Source organism: Carettochelys insculpta, chromosome 1 (assembly GCF_033958435.1).
Source record: "Carettochelys insculpta isolate YL-2023 chromosome 1, ASM3395843v1, whole genome shotgun sequence".
NCBI classification, from domain to species: Eukaryota; Metazoa; Chordata; order Testudines; family Carettochelyidae; genus Carettochelys; species Carettochelys insculpta.
The window spans coordinates 358,996,647-359,012,336 of NC_134137.1; the positions used below are offsets into that span (position 1 = coordinate 358,996,647).

Below are 15,690 nucleotides of genomic sequence, written 5' to 3' on the forward strand. Positions count from 1 at the left end.
TTTTTCAGGCATAAAGGCCTGGTGATAGAAGGGATTTGTACTGGCAGAGGCATGTCTACATGGCTTGTTTACTGCTGGTAGCAGTTTGTGCTGCAAGCAAGATCTCCCTTGGCTATGCTAATTAGCTGTGTGATTATGCTAATGAGCAACCACTTGCAATTGCAAGACTGCTTATTAGCATGAAGCTGCTTGAAATACTCCTCCGTGTAGACCCAGCCCTGAAAAGCTACTTTCAGTGCAAGCCTGAATTTGGTTAGTGAGCTCAATATTTTAGTATGATAGTGACAGAAATGAGGATATAATGTTACTATTGCATTTAATTTGACAATAAGAAGCATGAAGCTAATAAAATATTTTCTAGCTGTATGTACTGGAAATAAAATAACACTGGGCTTACTTGAAATTCATTGAAATCAACAAGGGCTTTACCAGAGAACTCAAAATGTTTTGGATCCAGCCTATCGTTTCAAAAGACATATTCTTCCTTTATACTGCATAATTCCAGGGTCACTGTACTAAACAGTAGTGCTGCGATCCTGGTTTTAGATCAGTGTGATCCAAAGCCCAGTAAGATTAATAGAAAGACTCCTCTTGACTTTGCTGAGCTTGGGATCAGAACATCGGTGAAAACGGAATTCAACCAAGTGCCTGCTGAAGGTTGGTGCTGGGAAATTACAATTGCTTTGTGTTAGATTAGTAATTTTGGTGCTTAAATTTAAGGAAAAATATTTTCACAAAAACAAACAGTTCTGTAGCACCTTAAAGACTAATAAATTTATTAGGTAATGAGCTTTTATGGGTAAGACCCTCTTTCTCATATTTGAGCAGAAAATAAGAACAAGAATTTCTTGCTGGTCTAAAATAGTTGGTTTTGAGGTGATAAATATAGACTGGGATCATTTCAGTAAGGAGCGTGCCATCACCTGACTATTTAAGACTGGGGAAAACAGCAAATATTGCTATTTGTTTGACTACACAAAATTTCTATCTGCGTATAAAACAAGCGAATGCATATGGGCCTTAGCATCTGATCTGTGGTTTCAGCATATTAAATTTAACGCAGCATATCTCTGGTTTTCATTGTATAATTATAGTGTGCGTCAAATTTACCTGTGCCAATGAAGCACTGCTATTTCTCAGATCTCTGCTGAAAATATTGATTTAGAAAACTAATAAAGGAGAGGTGCTTTTTTATGACTAATGTAGTGTGCTCTTGTAATATGCAGAATAACCACTGCCCATTTGCAAAGATTCTTTCCATAGAAAATACTACATATTGTCTGGGAGCTAGTCCAGGCACTGACATTACCATTAGCTCAGCAGTCTACAATATATTCTCTAGGAGATACTTGGAACAAGCATTATTAATGCTATCCACTAACAAAAAAGCAACACAAAACAAAAATCAGAAACGCGGTAGTGATAATGAGCAATGAACATATATTTTCCTAGACAAAATCCAAAGATGTATACAGTGTGCATATTCTCATTTTTCAGAATTTCACCTTGCCATTTGGCCTAGAGAGTATTAAAAAATAAAAGCCTGAACATCTTGCTTTCAGCTGTGCTCAAGGTGCCCTGACTCAATGGCCAAAAATTTAATTTTGTATGTGTGTAAAACTTACTGTAGGATCTTTGCCAGCCATTTTGCACTCTTCAACTTTGACTCCAGATGCTGGCCAGAATATCTATTTGGAAAGAAATAATAATTTAAGGAACTACATAATTTTAGTTGAATATATACAACATTCCTCACCTCGCCCAGTTAAGTTAACAGGTTTCCTTCAAGGTATTTCTGACTTTGCAAAGTAAATATTTTAAAAGATTTCATACTTTTTTGTTAGAGAAAAAATATTCCCCCCTAGTTTTTTTCTGACAGAAATCCAGTTTAAACAGCAAAACTTTTATTTTTTCCCATTCATCTGGATCAGGCATGTTTCAGTTGAAAACAGATGCCCTGAAAGACTATGCTTATGTTCTTATATAATATATTATTCCTATATGAAAAGAATGGTAAATAAGAGCTTTGTATTTTAGAATGCATATTCAAAACAAGGGCAAGATTCTCAGCTGAAATAAATCAGTGTAGCTACCCTGAAATCAATTGAAACAAGCTGATTTATACTACAAGTTGAACTTCTCTCATCCGGCACCCTGGGGACCTGACCAGTGCCAGACAAGAGAATTTGCCAGATCATAGGAGGTCATTATTGTCTAACACATTACCAACACTTCCACTGCTTACTGGGATCTTAAAAGACATTTAGGGGAAAATTACAGCTAAGTAACAGCACAAAACACTGAGAGCCAGGACACAGGGCTGGAAACAAACATTATGGGACAACAGGAAACTTGATTACACCCATGATAATGGGTCATTCACATAACTAAAATCATGCTGGATTACAGACCTTGCCAGAGGAGAGAGTTGTAGATTAGAAAGTTTCACCGTGTACCACAGTTGTCTGGCGCAAAGTTTATTACTTCAATTAAGGATTAGTCAAGCAAATTGGAAAAACTACAAACCTCTCTCAGGTTTTGCTGTTCTACACAACAAAAGCAAAGAACATTAAGACCAAAACTTTTCTGAGATTCTGAAATGTTTGGATACAGGCTACCTTTTATTAATAAAAGCTTCTGCATGTTGTTATGCTACTTCCAGAGATGGTCCATGGCTGTAATCGGAAGTGATGAAATACAGCAAGAAAGGCTGTTATTACAAAGTTTCTTTTCTGTAAACAGAAGTGCTGGATGTCTCAAGAGAAAATATGTTCTCTTAAAATTTTCAGCTGAATTAAATAGACTTTGGAGGTATAGATAACTTTCAGATAAGCACGTCAAGCTTTGATTGCTTCTCCAAAACATACTCAAATTCAGAATGCTTTAAAGTTTATCCATCATTAATTCTAATCTTAAAACAGAAAGGCAGTAATAGAAAAACACTCTTTATACCCTTCCTAGATGGCATAGCCTGATAAGGAAGTCAGAATGCTGCCTCATATGACTGCCAATATCATGACCAAAAAAAAAAAAAGGAAAAAGCACTGTGATGACAGATCCGAGTCTAAGGCTGTGTCTACACTACAAAAATAACGTTGAAGTTGCTTACTTTGAAGCTGAGCGCCTACACACATCCTTACTTTGAAGTTAAACTTTGAAGTAGGGCACTACTCCATTCCTGGGAATGGAGTAAAGACTTCAAAGTTGGGCTCCCTACTTCTAAGTTAACTTTGAAGTAAGTGAAAAATGTGTGTAGACTCTCTGCTGGCTACTTCAATGTAGTGCCTAACTTTGAAGTTAACTCAACTTGAAAGTTAGTTCCCAGTGTAGACGCACCCTGAATGTACTTATCTGAGGGTCCATTCCTGTGTACGTTTCTCATATTAAAATATTATCTCATTATGGCTACATGTACCCTAGGCATGATAATGAGTGAGTTGGGAATATGCTAAAGATGCACTGCCATGAATATGCAATGCCTTATTAGCATAATGGCAGCCACATGCGATTCAAAAACGCCACCTTTGAATGAAGATGCTAATAAAGTGCTGCCATCAATATGCATCACCTCATTAGCATAATGGCAGCCTTGCCCGATTCGAAAACACTGCTTTCAAATCGTCTGCCACCCACGTAGATGGGGGACTTTCAAAAGGACTCCCTGGACTTCGAAAGCCCCTTCTTCCTATTTGGCTTTCGAATTGCACATGGCTGCCATAATGCTAATGAATCCCTGCATATTCATAGCATCACTTCTTTCGCATCTTCCCAACTTGCTCATTACCATGCCCCTTCTGAAAGAAGGGGGCTAGTGTAGAGGCGGCCTACAAGTTTTCATGATATTTAGCAAGAACAACGTAAAAGAAAAAAACCTCTGACAGAAGAAAAGGAAAGTGCCATTCCTCTAAAGAAACAAGTAACAGTTCTGCAGATATTCTGGATTCTAGTTTGACACATCATCATACTGGATGGTCATGTGACTTGTCAGAAACGTATGGTGATTTTTGGTGGGGGGTTTGTTTGGTTGTTTTTATTTTTGTTGTGTTATGGATGGACATAGGTAAATAGACCATGACTCTAGTTTACATTTTACTACTACAGTCCATTGAAACATTATTTTGTTGCACATACTGCATGCATGTGTGTGTGCACGCACCCTCCCTCACACCAAAACTTTATATAATGAATAATAGTGGTTTGAGAGAATACTGACACAGAAAAGGAAGAAGGCACGCTTTCAGATGAGTTTTGCTGCAGAGTTTAGTCAGTTGGGCAGAGAGGTACAGTAAGGCTGTTGCAGAAGGTACGAGCCTCTGTACCACTAGAGATTTTAAGTTATATGGTGATATAGTAAAAAGACAGATGCTGGGCTAAAAGATCAGAGGAGATTCAAAGATTCCAAAGCCAGGAGGGACCATTGTGATCATGTAGTCTGACCTCTTGGTGCAACACAGGCCATTAAACTATCCTCAGATAAGTTCTGGAGCACACCTTCTTTCAAAAAAAATCAGCCAAACTTCATTTAAAAATTGACAGTGATGCCAGCAGTTAATTACTCTGATGGTTAAAAATCCACGCCTTATTTCCATCTGAAGTTACTATCTTCAGCTTTCAGCCACTGCATTGTGTTGTATTTTTCTCTGCCAGACTGAATACCCCATTATTGAATATATGTTATCAGAGACACAAGATCTACCAAGTATATTTTGCAGAAAGCTGAATTAGAAGAGGTTCAGGGAGTAAACCTCTGGAGGTTTCCCAACACTGGAATGATCTCACTGCATTGTCAATACAGGTAAAGGAGGAGGCATGAACCTTTTGCACATGCTGGCATGTAGAGATCAGATGCAACAAGTGGCCTTGCCAGAGAGTGGTACAATGACTGAAAAGATAGGGCAGCATAGAGGGGGACTGCAACTGAGACGGAATTAGCAAACTGAAGTGAGTCCAATGGCAATCAATCAGAACTATGCAGTATAAATATTCAGATTAACATCAAGTCAGCTGAGCCCCATTAAAGAGATGCTGCGTAGCTGGAGTCTTTTTATTTACCTGCTTATCCTCAAGGTCTGAATGGGGATAAGTGAAACCTAAACATCTCCATGCACCTCTCTCCCACGGGGATAGGGGTAACCGAGCAATCTGACCCAGCCCTTCTTGCCTATTCTGTATGCCTGGCAGGGCCCCCAAGATGGACCTGCTTCTCCTGGTCCCTGGTACTGCATCTTCTTGAAGCAATAGCATGCAGGGTCATAGGCCCTCCCCCCTGGACTTGTGTCAGGGATCACACAAGAGCACTACCAGAAGCTGCCTTTCAGCACTGTGTTGGAGGAAAGAAATGGGAGCTGCTTCTGCTCACAGGGGCTTAAGGGTAGGGGCTAGGGATGACCTCTCTCATGTACTGGAGAGGTTCTCTCTTCCTTCCCACCCCACACCCCTGTGGCTAGAGGCAGCTTGTCCCTTCCTGCCTGCACAGCACTGAAAGGCAGCAAACACCTCCAAGCGGCTGCTGAACACTGACATTACTCAGCCACATACTCAGCTAAAGCACAGGCAGGAAGGGATTAAGCCCTAAGGATACCTTGTGCTTCAGGGCTCGGAGAATCTGTCTGCAGGGGCTTCTGCCAACCCAGCCAGAGAAGTGACTCAACAGGGGAGGCTGTGGGGGGAACAGAGCAGCCCCGCACTCCCAGGGGGCAGGACCTAGAGCAGGGGCAGTATGTGAAGTGGGAGCTATGCTCTTGCCCAGGGGTCTGTTGTGGGCCTGCAGTGTAGGGCCAGAAATAGGCTGGAAATGGCTGGCACTACAGTATTTAGCTGAGGGGTAGAGAGGCTTCCTCATGCCAGAGTTGTGTGGGCCTTTGACACATGCAGGGCTTAGCTCCACCTGGCCAGCACCCTGGGCTATAGTCTTGAGCTTCCCCAGGTTCCTGCCCAGCCATGGGGGCTAGGAAGAAGCCTGTGGTGAGCTGAGGGGTCTAACCAGGACTGGTTCTCTGCACAGTGTCTGGAGCAGGACGCACCCCTCCACGCAGGAGACAGAGCAGCAGTTGGGCTGGTGAGGTAACTGGGTACCACACGGGGAGGACAATGTGAGGGGAGGCACTGAGGGGGCTGATGAGCGGGCAGCAGCAGTGACACACGCCTGAGCTCACCAGCCTTTGCAGTAAACAGCCAGTGTTGCCTGGAAACAGAGGGCAAAGTCAAGAGCCGGCACACAGCAGGGGACTTCACTTATGGACCAGCAGGGAGAGCAGCCAGCCCCGCATACAGCAGCTTTGCCCAACCACCAACCTTACATTCCCACCTGTATCATCAGCCTCTGGACACCCCTCCCGCAAATCACTACTGGTGGGTGGGCAGTTGGTGAGCAAGGATGCAGCCAGCAGTAGGACCTGCCAGTAGATCAAAATATAGGACAATTGGGCCATTTTTTCTAAGCCAGAACACCTGCAGAAGGGCTTAAATAGGGGACTGTCCTTTTAAAAATGGGACAGCTAGGCTGCGTCTACACGTGCACGCTACTTCGAAGTAGCGGCAGTAACTTCGAAATAGCGCCCGTCACGTCTACACGTGTTGGGCGCTATTTCGAAGTTGAAATCGACGTTAGGCGGTGAGACGTCGAAGTCACTAACCCCATGAGCGGATGGGAATAGCGCCCTACTTCGACGTTCAACATCGAAGTAGGGACGTGTAGACGATCCGCGTCCCGCAACATCGAAATAGCGGGGTCCTCCATGGCGGCCATCAGCTGGGGGGTTGAGAGATACTCTCTCTCCAGCCCTTGCGGGGCTCTGTGGTCACCGTGGGCAGCAGCCCTTAGCCCAGGGCTTCTGGCTGCTGCTGCTGCAGCTGGGGGTCCGTGCTGCATATACAGGGTCTGCAACTAGTTGTTGGCTCTGTGTATCTTGCACTGTTTAATGAAAGTGTGTCTGGGAGGGGCCCTTTAAGGGAGCGACTTGCTGTTGAGTCCGCCCCGTGACCCTGTCTGCAGCTGTGCCTGGCTCCCTTATTTCGATGTGTGCTACTTTGGCGTGTAGACGTTCCCTCGCTGTGCCTATTTCGATGTTGGGCTGAGCAACGTCGAAGTTGAACATCGACGTTGCCAGCCCTGGAGGACGTGTAGACGTTATTCATTGAAATAGCCTATTTCGATGTCGCAACATCGAAATAAGCTATTTCGAAGTTGGGTGCACGTGTAGACGTAGCCCTAGTGACCCTTGTATGATGTTTCTGAAAATAGGAATGTTATCACGCCCTTGCCACACAAAAATGGGAGGGTTTCTAAAACAGAAGCAAATAAAGAAGTGGTATAAGAGTTTCTTTTTTGTAGAAAAATAAAACAAACCTGGGCTAAGGTTAAAAGCAGCTTTAACCTATTCATTTTCCTCATCTAGCCTGAAAAATAAGACATTTAAAAAAAAGCCCTCAAGTTGCTTACAGTGTGCTTTAAAAGCTGAAGCATTGAATTCTCTCAAGTCTTTGAGAGGAGTGGAAATTTTACATCCATTACCTCATACAAGGTGTTCTTTATGAGACTAAGCCACTGCGTGGATCACTCAGAAACAAGTAAACAGGTTGAATGAAGTATTTCAAGTCAGCTGAAAGTTTGGTTCACCTCATGTTACACATCAAACAAGTGCTAACTGTTCAATGAGGTGTGGATCTGGACTTCTGCCTAATGCTGGTCTAATGAAACACACATTTTTTTCCTTAAAAAAAGGCATGCAGTAAAACAATATTGGATTCTGGAAGTATTTTTTGAACTTACACTCAGAGGGTCCTGGCTTATATTGTTAATATTCAAAGACAAAATGTGATCTTTGCTGCCCACATAGATCCGGTCCTGATCTTCATCCATTAATAATATCCTGTAGTCTAGGGGGTGGTGGGATATATGGTAATATTCAGAGGTCTTGGTTTCCTGCAGCTCTGTAACAGTGAGTACCACAAGTTAGTAAAGCACTCAGTTGATTTTCTTGGTTTTAAAATTGCACCCTGTATTAAATAAAAGATTTGCTGAGTACAAGTATAGCTAATAACACCAGAAAAAAACACATTAAGCTGTGAGCAATAAAGCTACTGTTCAGTAAAAACAATTTTCCTTTCCAAGTTTGAGAGAATTGCATTTACAGGTTAAGTAAGAACCAGACATTACTTTATCCATTCAACTAATGAACTCCACTATTTCAGTGGATATTATTATTTACAGCTATAGCTTTCAAGGCAGATTATACTAATGGATTCAATACATTATAAAGTTAATCACAGAAGAAAATCAATTAAAGCTATATAAACACATTTCAGTTACTTCTAAAGAGGCTTTCATTGAATATGGCTGCCTACGTATTTTCAAAGACAAGGTGGTTTTTTGGGGATAAAATTAAATATTCTTCTAGTTCCCCATGAATTTTAACTACTTATCAGAGGCTATGGTTAGTTTAAAAAAATCTAATTACGGAATCAAACTCAAATAGGCAATTTTCCTTTTTTTCCAAATGGGACCAGAGCTACACCATCAGCTTTGTAGGTTGACATTTTCTGCTTATTCAGATAAACCCTACCGAAGTAAATATAAAAATTCTTATTGCTATCAACCATGCATGGTTATGCTCACTACAGGAACAGCATAAGCCTTTGCAATGCTAACTACTGTACTCTATATTACCTTGACAATGTGCTTCTGTTTTGTTATAGAAAGGCAACTGCTGTAAGAAAATGGAGACAAGGTGGGAGAGGTAACATATTTTATTGGGCCAAATTTCTGTGGGTGAAAGCAATCTTAGCTCCAAAGTTTGTATCTTTCATCAACAGAATATATCCCAATAAAAGACACTATCTCACCCACCTTTTCTCTCTCATAGTCAGGGACAAACACAACTACAGCACTGTCAGCAATATAAGAAGATAGGCCCTCTTCTCCTTACTCAGCTGAACTTTAGCTGAACTGAAAATGGCAATTAAAGCTTTAACAAGTAAAGTTATAAATATGTAAAAGTATGTACTTATATCACAGGCGGATTTATGTTCAGATGCACTGAGCACCCACAGTTCCAAGTGAAGTCAATGCTGGTAGCAGGCACAAATGATCTCTGAAAATGAAGCCCTATCTGCCCAATCCTACAAACCTTGTTCACACAATTCAAGACAAAGTCCACGGCCCTTACTCAGAGCTAGATATTAATCTGGAGTTAAGTGTTATAATCCCACTGACATCAGTGGAACTATGGCATCAAAGTTCTAGTTCTCAGCTTTTATTCAGTGTTTTTGTAATACCTAATGAGAGCTTTGCTGGATTAACGAGAGAGTAATAACTCCAGGATGTCGCTTTTAGACCTTACTGAAATCACCAGTCAAAGTGAAATCAGTGGGGCTATACCAGAGCTGGTCAGAAAACCAAATTTTGTGGGTTTTTTTCAGATGTTTGTTTTGTATCAAAAACTAATTTTTTTCAAAATAAATTAGATGCTTAGCATCGAAAAATGGTTTAACTGAAAATTCCAATTTTGCATTTGAAAACAGTTTTAATGGAAAATTCTCCATCGGCTCAACATTGTCCATGTGACCAAAGGTTTCAAGGTCCTCCACAGATGTACTGCAGATATAAGGTAAGTATAGAGAATCAAATGATCTAGATACGATTTGCATTATCTTATTTACTGTGATAGACAATAGTTCAAGCTTATTTAATCCACATTGACTATGTCTAGACGGGGTGCTGCTCCTGGCAGCATCATGCAAATGAGGGCACTCAACAGTGCAAATGGCTGCTTATTTGCATACTTGCACCCCTCATTTGCATGCTTGCAGAAGTAAGAGGCTGCTGACAAGGGGGTTTTCATTGAGAGAACCCCATCTACACAGCTTGTTTTGTGCTGACAGAAGCCTCAGCCAGGAAAGTGATCTCATGCAAGTATGCAAATGAGGGCTGTGACTATGCAAATAAGCATCTATTTGCATTGTCGAGTGCCCTTATTTGCATGATGCTGTTGGCAGCTGCAGCCTGTCTAGACATAGCCATTGTGTACAGCCAGTAACTTTGGAGACAATGGGACAGGTCAGGTCTACAACAATTTTACAGAAGCTGAATTTCTCCACAGGTGAATCTTAAAAATCATATTATTCATAAATGAGATTCAAACTTGTTGCTTCATTGCGTAAATCAAGGTGGTTCCTCATAATTACATATGAAAATTGTTCATATTCCAGAGCTTAAATTCCCACATTTACTTTTAATTCCCTTGGAAAATCCATTATCTTTTTCTCTTTTTTTCATCCAAAATTCCTATGTGAAAACTTTAATGATGGGGTTTCCCAAGGTTCCTGTGGGAAACAGGTGCCCATATCCCATGAAAACTCAAGTCCCATAGGCTCTTTTGAAATTCTCAGGTTCATCTTTCAAACAGATTATTCTCACTAAGCCTTTTGGTTACTTTAGTGCTCTCATTGAGTTTGCTTTGCTGCAGTGAGGTAAAAATGAATCTTCTCACCAAGATGGCCAATGACCATATCGCATCTCTCTGACTATGCTGAAGTACTGTGCTCCATGGTGTTGCTGCCATAGGCAAGTACATAGTACTTAATCAGTGAGTCAGTATCTCAGGATGCACTCACTGCCCATTTATGATACCTTTTAGAGTAGTCAGTGATACCATCAATGGTCTTATAATGACTCAGGGTGGTAATAACTCCTTACAAAGGCACAGGAAACCTTTCTATGGTTCTCATGCTCATATTAAGAGAAATCTATATTTTCCTGGGCTTCAAGCTCTTTCTTTGGCATTATCCTAGTTACAAGGCATATGTTTGCAGGAAAAAATAGTGGACGTGGAGAGTTATAGAACTACTCTCTTTCAAATAGACCACTGGTTGGAAGGATACCGCAGGACACTTCAGAGCAGTTACAGACATACACAAGTGGGAAAGGAAAGCTCTTCCCTGCAGCAAAACACCACCCCAGGAGATACAGTTTCACACAAGCTTGTTACTTTTATTTCCTTTGGGCTGAGGCCTAAGAATGAATCACAGGCTTCTTGTGGGTTTTTGTCGACTGGGGAGGAATCCATATTTCCGTAGTCTGTCTTCTAACATACAAAATTTGCCACACAACTACCTTACAAAATTTCACTTGATAAAGTGTATTACTACCAAGAAACTATAATTTTGAAACCTCAGTGATGGAAAGACACTATAATATCCCTGATGATCCCTTCCCATTCTCATAATGTTTCATAAGAAGAATCACTGAGTAGCACAGGATCTTTTACCTGAAATTACCAGATGTGTACATCTATTGACCTTCAAACTAAACTCAGTTGCTTGCCTTGGGAATTTGGGAATTCAACCAATATTCCCAAAGCAGTAAACTCTGCATACAGAATGAGACCCCAGCAAGTTAAGCCTCTTAGCACTTTGTAGGCATTTAATATTTTTGTATGGATATCAAAATAAATCTTATAATGTATTCCATGTGTAAGTAACGTCTGGCTGTAACCACACAAGAGTAACCTTTGTTCTCTCTGTTAAATAGGTCAGTGAGTTTGGCCTTGGCTATCATGATTAAATCAATACCAATCTGATTCACATACTTAGAAATCTGACCTTAAAAAAGAGATTATTTAGCCCTCCTTTCTTTAAGAAAAAACAAAACAGTTGGTGAAATCTCTTTCCACAGCCATACCCTGTGCTCCGAAGTTGACAATTATCTTGCAATAAAGACTGTGTGAGTTCTAGGCTATACTGCAGATATGAACCTACCTGCCTCACTGAAAGATGCTCTCCAGAAAGTTTCTCTATTAAAAGCAGAGGAAATAGAGGACAGCAGATGAAAATGAGTGGTATGTGCGTACATTTTGAATTTCAGTATACACGCTGTATTTTTGTTTTTAACAGTGAATTAAGGGGAGCTAGGTAAACAGTCCTGGAATATGCAGTGCTCTATCCACAGACAGGTACAGCATGATTGGGGCTTCTTGAGACAGGGCTGGTGCCAGGCGAAACAGGGACCCTGTAAAGCTAATAGTTTGGAACTGCTCGCAGTAAGACACAAATGACAATCAGTACCTCCCTGTCCTCTCCAATCTCAGTAAGTGTACACCCAGGGAAGCCTTGGGCATGTGCCCAGTATTGATTTTTATGTTTATGAGGGAAGACTGTATGGAGCAGAGGGAACCTGTGACATGCCTTATCCCTGAGCCATGATAAAGGAGAAAAATTCTGACTCCCCAAAGAGCTTGTTTTATCTTCCCTACACACTCACTCTGCCCAGTCAAGCATCTAGTCTGTTTCATCAGCAAAGACTGAAGCTGAGTACAGGTCAAGTCAAACAACAGAAACAAACAGAACAGTTTTTGTCTTTGTGGTTGAATTGCTTCCAGCCTAACTTTAAATGTTCTCTGTTTATCCACAGCCCGATCAATGACAGTCCCTTCTTAGAACATGGACTACACTTCTTATCTGATTCCAACTACACTGATCAGAGTATGTCTTCCTTGTTTTACCAACATTTTAACATAAACCATAAAAGCAAATAATTGATACCTAGATCCCTACAACTGTGCCCCTTAGGCCAGGCACATAGACAAGTTGGAGCCTCATCCTTACTACAGCCTCAGCTTGTTGTGTAGTCTGAAATAATTTGGTCTCCTCAATAGGTAACCATGCTGGGAGCGACCCAATCTGTCTACCTGTATTTTTGTTTAGCAAAATACCCCCGTGGAGTCTCCTCCCACCCTCTGTGGTTAGTATATGAATGTTTGTCTTTCTCACTATTCTGTGATGACCACTGTATCTCTATCAGCTCTTTCTTGTGTCTGATGGCTTGTCTTTGTGCTTCCCGGGATCATTTGTTCCTCTTGCAGTCATCTCATATGATTGGAATGCTTCTGCACTTCTCATGGCTTCTCATGGCTCCTTCAGTCCATTCCTTGTCTTTTTAATAACTAGAATCTCATAGGAATCTCTGTCTTCTGGGCTGATAGGGCCTTGTGTGACCTACCATAATTTAACGCCTACTGATTCTGACTGTTAGCCAGCTACTTTTGGCATCCCCAGCCTCCTGGCTGCAACATGTCTCCCCATCATTGGGTTTTGGTCCTTTGTCCCATCAGCATCTGCATTAAACTGTTTCGGCACCCATGTTGTGGGGTGTTTCACGCGATAAATTGTAACCAGAGGTGTGAAGCAGAGTATGAACCAGAGACCTTTGTAACAGTCTCCTAGCTGTTTTCATGGCTGAGTCCCTTTCCCATTAATTTGAGAATCTGTTGAGGAAGAGGTGTGGTGGTCAAATTCTCATTTGCATACAAACCCTTTCAATTCTCCTAAGGTAAACCGGGGTCTGCTATCGCTAAATAGGATATCCATAATCAAAGTGGGCTTCTGTTTGGCTAGCATGGACATGCTTCTTGTTTAAATAATAGCTCACTGTGATAAGGTAGTGCTTTTCCTTGAAGGTAAAAGTGTCCTCTTACACCTTTTGCAATGGATAGGTGGATAGCTCTTACAATCATAGAATCACTGTACTGGAAAGGACCACAAGAAACCTTCTAGTTCAGTCCCCTGCACTCAAGGCAGGACTAGGTATTACCTAGTTCTAAACTGTCCCTGAGAAGGTGTTTGTCTAACCTGCTTTTAAAACTCCACGACGAAGGAGATTCCACAACCTCCCTCTGCAATTTATGCTAGTGATTAACTACCCAGACAGAAAGCTTTTCCTACTCTAACCTAAACCTGTGGTTCTCAAGCTTTCCAGACAATTGTACCCCTTTTCAGGAACCTGATTTGTCTCATGTACCCATAAGTTTCACCACCATTGATAATTACTTGCTCACAAAATCAGACAAAAATACAAAAGTGTTACAGCACAGTATTACTGAAACATTTCTTACTTTCTCATTTTGTCTGTATGATTTTTTTTTGTTGAGTGTTTTTTATGTAGCCTGTTGTACAGCCAAGGGATTATCTAGATGAGTTGACATACCCCTTGAAAGATTTCTGTGTACTCCCATGGCTGCATGTACTTCTCCTTGAGAACCACTAACCCAAACCATCCTTGCCACAAGTTAAGTTCATTGCTTCTTGTTCTATCATCATAGATTAAGGAGAATAATTTTTCTCCCTCCTCTTGTAACAATATTTTATTTATCTAAAAACGGTTATGATGTCCCCAGTCAGTTTTCAATATTTTTTCCTTTTGCGTGTTAAATTTGATGGAGTGCTGCAGGCAGCGAACAGCGCCTGAGTAGTCACCTGGGGGAAGAGCAGCAGGGGTGGGGCTGGGATGGGCTGCGCACCGAGCATCCACATCTTGCAGGAGAGTGTGGGACCCCGTGGCCGCTGGCCAGGCCAGGGTGCGCCGCTGCCGCAGCGCCAAGGCGGAGACCCAGACCAGCCACAGCGGTGTCAAGGTAAAGGCTGGGCTGGGGGCTCCAGGACACCCCCACCAGGTATTGCGGAGAGATGCGCGCTGGGCGGGATGCAGCTGCAGGCACACAAAATCCAAATTGGCCCTTGTAAATTTGAGGAAATGCCTCGTAAGATGAAGTAGGGGCATTAAATGAAACTCCTCGTAAATTCGAATTCTCATAACCCAAACGGGCGTATCTTGGGGTATCACTGTACCTACTTGTAAATTCATATAATCCAGTAACCAGTGCCCAGTTATGAGGTGTGTATTTTTTGCCTTATATTGTAATGAAATGAGGTAGGGACAGTAACTTTCCCTCTTCAAAAATGATTCCATCTTGCACACTCAGCTCATCTTCAGTTTGAAAATATGGCTCTGTTGGTAACAGCAGTTGGCCTTTGTCTGTTGGATACCATGTTAAGATAGCTCTTTTGATTGCCTGTAACTGATTATTTGTCTCTGAAGCCTCTAATTATTGTTTTACCACAGAAAGTGGCAGATAACACTGCATAATGGAATCAGCGTACTTATTCCCTTCCCTCAACTTGGTGATAGTGGGGATGTGTGCACTGTTCAGGGTGCCAGCTAACACCAGTAAGCATCCTGGTAAACATCCGATTTCTAACTTGTACCACTGGAGGCATGTCAGCATGAGGTGCATTTTCTTTGGTGCATTAAGAAGGGGTTTTGCCATAATTGTCTGTAGGGTTTCTAGTCTGACTGAACTGTTACTGAGTGGCCATAGGTTTTTGATGGACTCACTCCACTCTAAATATCAGAACCAGAGACTCTTTTTGATTTTCTATTTGCACATATCTTTGTCAGTTCCCAATAGAGCTCGTCTGGGAGAAGAGACCAGCTGCTCCTGTAACAGAACCACACCCAATCCTTTCTCCTCTGAAGCACATTGGAGTGGCAGTGACAGTCCTGGCTTGCAGTACTTCAAGAAAGGTCATCCATTATCATTTGTCTTGGCATGAGAAATGCCTGCTTTTGGGGACCTGCTCAGTGTCATTCAGAGACCTGCCTTGTGAGCTGACAGATGAGTTCTACTATTGCAGCCAGCTATGGACAGGACTCAGAATGATAACTGATTGTTCTGATGAGGTCTCTACCTCTTTTACATCCATTGGGCCTCGCATGTCTTTGACAACCTTGATCATACTGCAATCTGATTTCAATCTCCCTCTAGTGTGAGTAGCCGCCCAACATATGTCACCTCATGCCGAGCTGCATTTTTCCTGGGTTCAACTTTATGTTCTTGTCCCTGCATTGCTGTAGAA

The 15,690-nt window shown here is 41.8% G+C and overlaps 1 protein-coding gene across 2 annotated transcripts in view; it reads right to left on the bottom strand.

The window, feature by feature from the left end:
* The window catches only part of SEMA3C (semaphorin 3C), a 179,918-nt gene that overhangs the window by 72,989 nt on the left and 91,239 nt on the right, over positions 1 to 15,690 (bottom strand). For both annotated transcript variants that reach the window (XM_075017383.1, XM_075017382.1), the window contains exons 3-4: positions 7,772 to 7,932; positions 1,626 to 1,688 (exon numbers count right to left, since the gene is read on the bottom strand). In XM_075017383.1, the coding sequence (XP_074873484.1) occupies positions 1,626 to 1,688; positions 7,772 to 7,932 (224 nt within the window). The remainder of the gene's footprint in view (positions 1 to 1,625; positions 1,689 to 7,771; positions 7,933 to 15,690) is intronic.